This window comes from Pungitius pungitius, chromosome 11 (assembly GCF_949316345.1).
Source record: "Pungitius pungitius chromosome 11, fPunPun2.1, whole genome shotgun sequence".
In the NCBI taxonomy this organism is placed as follows: Eukaryota; Metazoa; Chordata; class Actinopteri; order Perciformes; family Gasterosteidae; genus Pungitius; species Pungitius pungitius.
In genome coordinates, this window is record NC_084910.1 from 11,081,420 (window position 1) to 11,092,466 (window position 11,047).

Consider the following 11,047-nt stretch of genomic DNA (forward strand, 5'->3'; position numbering starts at 1 on the left):
CGCGCGCGTCTCAAAGTCCGTGCGTGCGTGAGCGAGTCTTTTCGTGGTTGCGACGCCGACTAGTTAAATACAGGAAGTCCTCGGAGATGCTTCCTGTATTCCTTTCCACTTCAAAACATGACTGCCATGAAGAAAATACTGGTTGCCGCAGTTGTTGCGGCAGTTGCCGTTTACATCGGATACCGATTTATGAAAATAAAGTAAGTGCGTTTTGGAATAAGTTTGGAACGTGGCAGCGTGCTGCGGTGCTTCTCAATGTCTGTTCCACTGCTACAAATGGTTAAAGGTGGAATACATGAAGCGAACAACTGCAAAAAACAATGACACGGTTACTAAGTGGTATTCTTTCAGGTGCTGTGTGGTGTGAAATACTTTGTCATGTTGAATTTGTTCCTCAGGGAAATGTCCCTTGCCTCCAGAGAGCTCCCCGTGAAACACCTCAACTGTCATTATATAAAGAACATTGGTAGGCATTCTTAACTTTATCTTCTTGTAATTGTCTTAATTTAGGTATTTTATATTTTTCAAAATGCTGTTTGGTGCTTACACATTTCTGGATCATTTATACGTCAAACGTGATCACACATGAAGAGTTTAAAGTCCACTTTACTGACAATAGGTGAAGAGTCAGCAGTGTTGTAATGTTAGGGTGGTGAAACTGAAGCCATGCAAAGTGTAACACATGTTATTTTGCTTTGTACAGAATTTGGAGCAGAGGATATTACAGTACTTAGGGATGGCCTGGCCTTTCTGAGCACAGTATGTTATTAACATTTATTACAGTTGCAGGACTCTTAACCCCTGCATCATTGTCCGTAAAACAATCCTCTACACACTACGTGAAATTACGGGTTAACTGTGATTACCAGCTAGTGTCGACCTCCTCCACCAAAATGACCGATCATACATGTTGTTTTCCACTTCAGGGGTTACACTTTCCCAGAATGCCTTGGTTCTCCGATGAACCAGGCAAAATGTATGTCATGGATATGCTGCATCCAAGGCCGACTGCAGTGCAGCTGCAAATCAAAGGAGATCTGGACCTCAGCTCCTTCAACCCACACGGCATCAGTGCATACGTTGATGAAGCAGGTAAAGTACAAATCGGGCCACATCTCAACTAAAGCACAAAGAAAACTCGAAAATGAATTAGTTTGATAAAGAAGATTGAAATAGTAATGGAAATCTGTCTTTCATTACTTATGAACTCTTAGGAATTCAATCAAGTGATCATTGCTTCATTGTTTTAATCTTTTTCTTGATACTTTCCTCATTTTGAATTGTGCTGCTGAACAACAATACAAACATTCCTTTTAACCATGGAACAAAGCTCTGTAGATAATCTTTCCTAGTTGTCACACAGCAGATCGATGAGCCCCCCTAATGTTCTAATTAACTGATGATTAGGTTTACCGATGAAAGAAAGTATAAATGGTTGGAAAATTGAGTTTTCGGACCATGGATTACTGGAAAAACTATTATTGCAAGGCTGCTAACCTCTTCTTGAGAATTGTTTGATTTAGAAAAACAATAAGAATGAACAAAAATGAAAAACTAGTATTTATATTCAGCACTTACCTCTCTGTATAGTAGTTTGCATTGTTAATGGCTGCATTTGTCATTCCCACAAAGTGTTAAGATATTTTTTAACATATCCGGGGGATTTGATTCATAGGAATGCAGTATGTAAGCCAACGTAACTGTTTGTTCTTTGATCTCACTGTTCACTCTCTTACACCCTTATCAGAGACGTGATAAGCTACTGCTAATGCTAACCACCATTTTCTGCTAACGTGTAGGTGGTATCAGGACTTGTTTTAAATAAAGGAATTACTGTGAGTCATTACAAGACGTCAACAGTTCTAACAGTAAACACATTGCTGTTTGTTTGCAGATGACTCGGTGTACCTGTTTGTTGTCAATCACCCTCAGCAAAAAAGCCAAGTGGAGATCTTTCATTTTGTTCAGGAGAACACACTTGTACACTTAAAAACGATCACGCACCCCCTACTCCACAGGTATGTACGACTGTACGGTGAACCCTTGACCGCACCACGGATGTCACATTTGACAATCTCTGTGCGGTTTTGAACTCGTCCGTCGTGTCTTCCAGTGTGAATGACGTCGTTGCAGTCGGAGTAGAGAGCTTCTACGCTACCAACTATCAAGCCTTTTCCTATGATGTGCTCAATACTGTGACTGTCTTGCTGGGTTTCTCCTGGTGTGATGTAGTATACTACAGTCCAAGCGAAGTGAGGGTGGCAGCCGACGGCATTATGTCCGCCAATGGCATCAACATATCACCTGACAAACGGTTATTCTCAATTCATTTCAGCAGTTAACTGTATTACTGTTTTGTTTTTTTATCTGAATGGGTTTCCTCAGAGATATGTTTTATTTGCGATGCTAAAATAATAAAACAGGATTTTTTTATTTTTATTACAGGTATATTTATGTTTCAGATATCATGGGCCATTCGATCAACGTTTATGAGAGAAAAGAAAGGGAGCGATTACTGTACCTTAAGGTAATATACTTTTTCTTTTAAAAAAAAACACAAAGTATCTAACTACTGTATTTATTTCAACAATATCACTTGCTTTTTACCATATTCATTAAAAAAAACACACATTGGTTCATGGTTTCTACACATTGTTTGCGTTTTTTTACAGGAAGGAATATAATCATCAGTCTACTGTGTGTGTGTACAGGCCGTAGCAGTCGGGTCACTGTGTGACAACATTGAGGTGGACCACAGGACAGGTGACCTATGGCTGGGTTGTCACCCGAATGGCATGAAAATGGCAATGTTTGACCCTAAAGATCCACCCGGCTCTGAGGTTAGTGTTTTAGAATTGTTTCAGCATGTTAATTTGAATTTAGGATAGAATACAATATGTCTCCATTGTCCATTAGGGTGGAGATTTGTCTTTGGTTCACCAGGAACAAGACACAACAACTAGTAAAGCAGATATGCAGCTAATAAAACACAGATATGCAGCTAATGAAACACAAAAACAAGGTCATATTTTTAGCTGCCAAAGGTACTCCGTAGCGCCTTCCGGAGCTCAAGAGCTCAAACTTGCTGAGGAGAGAATGAGATTTATCTGTCAGGATGACATGGATAGAAACAGACCTCAACTGTTTTTTATGGTGATTTGAGTATAACAAAGTTGAGTTGGGTGTTCTGGGGACTGCACAGGCCAGTGGGGCTGTGAAAGGGAATTAGCATGTAGACTGCTAATTTAGTTGTGTATACTCTAGCTCCACTTATCAGGTGACCCTTCCTACCCTGAGAAACAAGAGTGTGGTGATAAAGCTTTGGGTCGCTAAACTCTCCTCTGGCTCGCTGTGTTTTGTAACGGTAGAACTCCCGGAAAAGTTATTTCCCGCAAAACATCAGTTATCAATGGTCTGTAAATCAGTTTAGTTTGTACAAAGTTAGCCCGCTGGAACGGTTGCAATATCCATGTTACACATAAATAAATGTCACCACTCTGGCTGTCCTGCGATTTTGAATGTACATTCTTCTCCTATTGTATTAAAAAGGGTTTCCAACCATTTTGCTTGCCAACGACACAAGCCTAGAAAATGTGTTAGTCGATCTACACTTTAGGTGATCTGACTGTATACGGTAGAAGTACCAGGTAGGAGGGTGGCCTGATCCTTTTGTTCCTGTTCCCTCCAGGTCATCCGGATCAAGAACATTCACTCAGATCAGCCAGTTGTGAGCCAGGAGTACGTTGATAACGGCCGTGTGCTGATGGCCTCCACTGTAGCAGCTCCCTATGAGGGAAAGTTGCTAATTGGGACTGTTTTCCACAAAGCCCTGTGTTGTAATTTGAAATAACGTGTGTGTTCTATATTTTACAACTGTTTAAGAGTAGAAATGTAAATACAATTTGCATTGAAATGGGTGGTACATAATAAAATCTTGATTCCACAATTGTAGAAGAATGGTTCGGGCTTTGGCTCATTGTGTGTGTTTTAAAGCAGGAAACCGTCTTAACCTTCATTTAGTATAATTTGCACAAAATGTTTGTTTTCTACGTACATAACAGTATCCATAATACTTTCGTATAAAAATGTCACAGAGGTGACAGTTTCCACAATTTGGTAAAGGTAGTGAATGTTTTAGAAAATATATTTTAGCCTTTTTCAACTTGATTCATTAACAAATAGTCCTCTTCTACCTTGGATATCAGGAACCTGAGCCCTGCACCACCAGCATCCGCTGCACTTCCCTCTTGCGCGTCATCCTTTGTAGGTGCAGTGAAAACGATACCATGACTTTCTGAATCAGGTGGACAACTGTCCTTTTTCTCCTCATGATCCGTCCATTGCCATTCTGCTGACTCGGGGTCTGGGCAGCTTTCTTGGATTATAGGACGCGAATCCTGTTCGTCTTGGCCCACGACAGGCTCCGCGTTAACGAACACTTCGCTGACGCTGATCATGCGCTTGTGCCGAGGTGAGTGATCCAGGGTTTCGATGTTGGTGGCCAGGATGTCACTGCAGCTCTTGGAGCGGTTAATGTGTGCAGGCTTTCTTTTAATCGCTCCGATCTCCTTGATGACAGTGCTGTAGTTTTCCTCCTTCTCTGATAGGAAGTTAAAGATGTCGATAACAGACGGTCTGAGTTTTCCTTCTGGGTTTGGCTTCTCGTCATTGGAATGAGGTTCCTCGTTGAAAAGGTGCCTGTGCTTGTGTCTTCTTTTTTTTAGCACTTTGTGGGCTATCACAACCATGTGGACATTCCAGCTGAAGAAGAGGGACAGCCAGGCAAGGCCCATATAGATCCACAACTCTGCACACACCCTGTACAGTCTGGGGTAATCCATGTTTGGATTTACACCTGAAACAAGAGTTGTTGCATCTGGCGTTACTTCCATAACAAATCATTTACAAAAAAAGATTTAGAGAAACTTTAATTTGTTAAAATTCAACCAACCTGCTACAAAATCTCCAAAACCGACGGTTGTAAGTGTGATGAACGAGAAGTAAAGGCCCTCCAGGTAGCTCCATCCTTCCATAGACATGAAAACAAATGGAGGGATCAGCAGGTGCACCAACAGCCCCCATAACAGGAACAGGGCTGTACAGGTGAACTGGACTTTTTTCTGACAAAATGGAAAGAAAAAAAAAAGAAACACAAACAATACGTTTGTTATAACTTGATGGAGCCGTCTTATGATATTCAGTGTATTCAGACATACGCGAACCCCAGTTCTCAGTAACAATCCTTACCACGGAAACACCTTTACGGATCAGAACCTGGGACAGACGCTTGGCCCGATCTCCAAAGAAAGAGCCCAGCTCGCTGATCCACACCAGACACAGGGGGATCCCACACAGACCGTACAGGATGCAGAACATGCGGCCACCTCGAGTCTTAGGAGAAACATTGCCATAACCTGTAGATGGCCAAAGGGAAAAAAGTCAGGCTCAACTCTAAGAGGTATAAATATTATATATTCTAAAAGGTTTATACAAGGTGATTGTTGACTTTATTCATTGGTGATATTGGGAATAAAGCAGTAAGAATAAGAATGAAGGTGGCAAAAAAAAGATTATTCAGTAGAATTTTCCTCATCATTTATAACTACTATAAAGTAGTCTAGTGTGTGGCTTTTTCTTTACCCAAATGCATGAATGGAACGGCGACAACAGCGCTCTCTTTGTCACACATACGAACCTATGGTGGTGACAATGGTGGCGGCGAAGATGACGGAATTCGCCCAGTCCCACGAGTTTCGGTGTTCCCCGACAAAGGTCACACCTTGGTCGGCGGCATCTGACGCGATCTGCGAGAGCACAAACGACACCGACGACACGTTTACTCACGCCGACTTTCGCCGACATTTTTTTTCTTTTTAGCGGACACACGTTTCGCAGGAAGGCAAATATTTGCGTTGGAGAGGAGACGTGCCCGTTCACGCGCGGCACGCCACGCCACCAAGTTTGGCTCACAAACCCCTCTGTACTGTCTCAAACACCAACACTTAAAACACACGTTTCATGCATTTTCGTTATTGGACAAATTCGTTTTGACAAGATTGCGGGGTTTTTTTTCCGGAGAAAAACAAACCCCGGCTCGTGCGTTCCTGACATTAACTTAAAGGCTGCGGGCTTTCTCTTTCGCTCCTCCGATGACTTCGTGACATTTGGGAGCTTTTTGTTGAGCAATGCCCGCTAAGTTCCCCTCGGAGAGCTTCCTGCGAGGATAGACGGACAGCATGTGCCGAGCCGTCGTGTTTTTTTTTTAACGTCTTAATCAAAAACAGGTCCGTACCTCCAAAATCTCAGCCAGGCTTTCTTCGGTTAAGCACGAATGTTTCCTCAGAATCTCCTGTTTTTTCAGTGTAAACTCTTCTCTGGCTGATTTCCAGTTGGGCTCTTCGAGGATCTGGAATATTGCGGCCCCGATCGATAGGTAGAAAATGATGCATGAAGTTAAAAAAGGACCTTTTTCCGCCATATTAGGATCATAACTTCAGCCTGTCCGCCGCCGAGCTTTTATTCCTTCAGAGGAGTTGTGGAGTTTATCCTCCCTTCTTCCTGGTAAAACATAATGGGGTTGACGCACCGCTCTCTGATGATGGTACTGAGGGGACTCGTACAAACTGCGCTCCATTGTTTAGAAAGAACTTTTCTATACGGGCTGTTGTGAATAATAATGATGGTAATAATAATAATAATATCGTATTAAATAAAACTAGTGGAATCATACGAAAGTATTTAAAGTCCCGAAAAAAAAGAAGAAAAAAAACGATTAAAAAACGCCTCCATGATTTCAAAACGGCCCTGCAGATCACATTATATTTATATATGATATATGTGCAGGACTCAATAAATTAATGACTGTGTAAATTACTTTATCTCTGTCCTTTCTTTCATAATTCCAGAATACCTGCATGAAACAATGGCAGAAACATGAGCCATATGGGGGCCAAATGTTTTCAGTAGCCACACACTTGTGTTGACGTGTACTTTCACTTGCACGAACTAGTGTGTGTTGGTGGTGACAGTTGCTCTTATCTTCATCTAGAGGGTTGAAGTAACTTGTATGAAGTTGAGCACACTGGGTGGATCCTGGCTGCTCAGCACGATAATGGACGAGATGTGTCCTCGGAGTGAGAATGATTCCATGAAGTGGAATGGAAATACATTGATACTGCTATCTATCCATCTATCTATCTACTGAAGAAAGAACGGAAGAAGAAATACACTCCTGAGTTTCTGAAGGAAAGTGTAAATCTGGTAAGGCTATGCAGAAATGACCAATTTCCTTCATCATATGTGAGTTCTCCAGCGCCCTACTAATGTGTTAGAATACACCTTTAAGTAAAGCTGTATTTGGATAAGTTACACACTGCCCTCTGGCTTTCAGGTAACCCGGATGTTTACAGATGTTCTGTTTTCTAACAGCTGCATGTAATGGTGGTTCACCTTTTGGGAGTTCACAGTGCTTCTATGTCAAATACTCAAGGTAAAAAGGAGAAGCCATATAGGCTTTTTTTTTACATGTGATACATTGCTATTACTTGGAGGGACACACAGGTGGAAAGCTGTGGTAGGCCAATCTGAATTTACAATTCATATTTAAACAGTCAATTCTACAATTTTACAAAACAAAAACACACTCCCTTTGGAATGACTATTTGGGTCTGATATAGAATAAATAACAGTAGTCTCTACCTGCAACTCGAACCTACTCACATCCACATCCATAAAGAATCCCCTGTGCTAAAATGCACACTTTCTAATCCTCCATAAACGCACACCCATCTGTGTTGAGACAGTTTGTATGACGTAGAAATCTACTGCACCTGATTCACCTGTAAAGGTCAACAGAAACGCATTGGGACGTCACGGTTAGTCTATGAGCAAACTAAACATTTCAAATAGGCAAACTGTGCATTTTTGAGCTACTTGTACTTTACCTGGTTTTACCTTTTCCCTTTCTGCCACAAATGCTCTCTAAACCCACTACAGAGGGGAAATACATTCATGTTAGGATGTCATTTTGAGGTTTTTATCATCTAAATACTTTTTGTATAGATTAAGCCACCCAGCAGTATATTGCTAAAAAAAAAATCTCATCTTAATATTGGACTCATACATTTGTATGAACTCGCTTCGGGCACATTTCTGAAGCGCTTGACCCGGATTCTGAGCAGGCTCCCACACCTCGGATCTCCACCCATCGCCACTAAGTGCTCTGTCATCGCAGCTGCGACACCGCCTCTGCGCGGAGACCTGGCGGCGCGAGCCCACAACAACCTGTCCGGCAGGGAGGCTCCGGGATTATGACAACAGACTAAAGGTGGAGGAAACCCGCGGAAAGAGTCTCTCGTCTGCTAAGGTATTTTTTTTTACCTCGTTGACGACGCTGTTCGCGTTTTTCACACCTTGTTCCTGCAAAAGGGCTTTTTTTAAATTTACTTTTTTATGTGCTATTCGCCACAGTCGCTTCGGTGAGAGTTCATTGCTCCGTATTTAGAGGGATTAAGCACAGCGATGTGTGTGCTGTTTGGCCTGTCTAGGGAATAAGGAAGCCACCGTGTGTCAGACGTGTCTGGCGAAGGTCTGCTGTGAAGATGCCTCCAAGAGCAAAAGGGAGACTTCGGCCTGAATACTTAGTATTAAAGCAAAGAATCATCGCGAAATGATTATAAACGTGGCAACACGCTCGAAGCTAAAACCAGGCATGTTAAAGAGGAAGTAACGCAACGTGCATTTTCCTGTTTTTTTTGACCGAAACTATTTTATACTTGAAGCACTGACTTGGGTAAAAGATAACTTGGCTGTCTACACCGTTTATGGATGCTAGCATAAGCTGTACTAAATGAATATTCATTTTCTGATTCAGGCCCATCACATATGTGGTCGTATGTGCAATGTTCACCTTTTGTGTAAGTTAGTGTAAACTTCCTACATGTCCTGTCATTTGCTTAAGAAAAAAAGTATTTTACACTGAATTGACACACTCTTTCCTGCCCCCCTCCTCTCCCCCACCTTTCTGCCTTGGTCTGGGATCATCTACAACGAACTTCTACATTGATGTGAGTACGATTCATTCAGTTCTGATACAAATGTATCTAAGGACTGTGAGCTGTTGTGTTGCATCTTTTGGAGGACTTATGTTTTGCAAAGTTACATTATTATTGCCTTAATATATATATATATAAACAAATTCCCCTGAAATAACCACAATATATACAGTGCAACGGTTCAATAAAGTCACCATTGGTTTAAGAGAGTATTACACAACAATACATCTTCATGATTTCTATTCAAACCCCCCTGTATAAACTTGCTTCTCTCCCGATCTTTAATTGTGACAAAAGGGGATTGCAGGGGTAAAAGTTGCACTTTATTTTATGAAAGATAAAACGCACAACATTGCATTTGGCGTTCAGCGTCAAACAGATCTGAAAAATAGATTGTAAGGGAATCCTAATGAGACCTTTGGTCACTGAAATGACAGTAGCCCGCTGCTGTCAACTTGTTTTGGGAGGGGTCAACTAGACCTAAACACATCTTTATCTCTCATGAACACATGTCTTACTCCTCTGTGCTGACGTACAGTAGAATTAGCGGGGATTCCCTCTCACAACAAGTAATTCACGCTCAACTACAGTCACTGTATCAGCAGTTAGTGTTTTTATTATTTAACTTTGAATACACATATTTTCCCCATGATTGCACTGTATGCAGTGTAGAGGAAACATAACAATTGTTATTACATTAAAATATTTAATATGTGAAGATGTGTTTTGGGAAATTGACATTTGGAGTGTTGTATCAAACCAGCCCCCTGCATATGGAAAGTTGACTGCATCTCCACTAGGTGGCAGTGTAAACTACAAAACGGCCTCCATGTACAGTAGCATCAGATGATCAAACACAATGTAGCATGTACTTAGGTGGCCTAGAATGTCAGCCATAATCTGTTCAACGTACTATGAGCTCCAGTGCTCTGTACTGTGTCTTTTAAAGATACTATCAGATGACATCCAGGTATAATATATAAATATGTATAATTTAAACATTTCATTTCCATTCTGACTCATCGCTTAGCATTGTCTCTGGATGCAAATATTTATCGAAGCTTAACCAGCTTCTAGAAATCCATGATTTCTTTTTTTTAATCCTGCCGTATCCTCTGTATTGACTTATAGCACATGATGCTATTGATCTAAAATATAAAGTCTGGACTCTGGAGTAATCATCATGCTGGGCATTTTATATTCTTTAAGATGTGCATGAAAGTGACAATTCAAACTTGGCCCAAGACGAGAAGGACGGGCAGCATGTCTGCTGGCAGAAAGCACCAGAAACATGGAACATTCCTGGTTCATGAATTCTTCATAACATAATGGTGCTCTATGAATATTGATGCACTGTTACCATCAATCCCGTTAGTGCTCTTGAGAGCTCCGCTACTGGCTAAAATAAAAAAAAAAATGCAACCATGCCTCCATCACACACACTCAAAATCCATATTTAAATAATAATCAAAGCTGAGCAAGTTGTTTTACACGCGATACGGGAGGAAAGGCAGCTTGGTCCTTCTGTGTGTGTGTGCTTGTGTGCATACTCCGATGCAGCATTGAGAGTCAAAGAGAGATGTTTCAGTAGCGGGGGTATGGAACATTATATAACCAGTGAGGGATGGAGCCAGAGAGGGATAAAGATGTTCCAAACAAACATAACCCCAATGCACTCAGCTGGAGTAATGCCCTGCTCCGTGTGCGTGTGGGCCCGTGCCTTTGAACAGACAAGGGAGTGACTGGGAAAAGTGTGTGTCAGTGTTTGTTGGGTGTGTCCCCTGTGTGAGTGGGTCGTCTCTGAGTCTGCGGTTGTAGTCTGTCACTGTCTCAGGGGATTGTGGGTCTGTAAGTGCGGCTCCTCTTCTCCTTCCCCTCTCGGTCGTGTCTCTCCTCCCTCTCCTGGGTCCAGCTCGACACCTGCTCCTTGCACGAGGCGCAGGGCAGGGGTTCCTAAGCAACTGAGGGCAACGCGAGTAGTTCACGCACACTTT

General features: G+C 41.9%; 2 protein-coding genes across 3 annotated transcripts; one reads left to right on the plus strand and one right to left on the minus strand.

Moving 5' to 3' along the window:
* Window positions 1–21: 21 nt before the first annotated feature.
* LOC119198029 (serum paraoxonase/arylesterase 2-like) lies at window positions 22–3,943 on the plus strand. 2 transcript variants are annotated; one of them, XM_037454836.2, is made up of 9 exons: window positions 24–200; window positions 399–466; window positions 704–759; window positions 927–1,092; window positions 1,895–2,018; window positions 2,114–2,314; window positions 2,446–2,527; window positions 2,712–2,840; window positions 3,689–3,943. In XM_037454836.2, exons 1-9 carry the CDS (start codon window positions 118–120, stop codon window positions 3,848–3,850), a joined length of 1,071 nt encoding a protein of 356 aa, XP_037310733.1. In that variant the 5' UTR covers window positions 24–117; the 3' UTR covers window positions 3,851–3,943. The 2 variants fall into 2 exon arrangements, with proteins under 2 accessions (XP_037310734.1, XP_037310733.1); XM_037454837.2 differs by lacking the exon at window positions 2,114–2,314 and having other exon boundaries at window positions 22–200.
* On the minus strand, window positions 3,940–6,870 carry LOC119198027 (potassium channel subfamily K member 5-like). Its single transcript, XM_037454835.2, has 5 exons — window positions 6,293–6,870; window positions 5,696–5,804; window positions 5,248–5,414; window positions 4,952–5,120; window positions 3,940–4,855 (listed from the first exon to the last, which is right to left on the minus strand). Exons 1-5 carry the CDS (start codon window positions 6,476–6,478, stop codon window positions 4,149–4,151), a joined length of 1,338 nt encoding a protein of 445 aa, XP_037310732.1. The 5' UTR covers window positions 6,479–6,870; the 3' UTR covers window positions 3,940–4,148.
* Window positions 6,871–11,047: the final 4,177 nt, after the last annotated feature.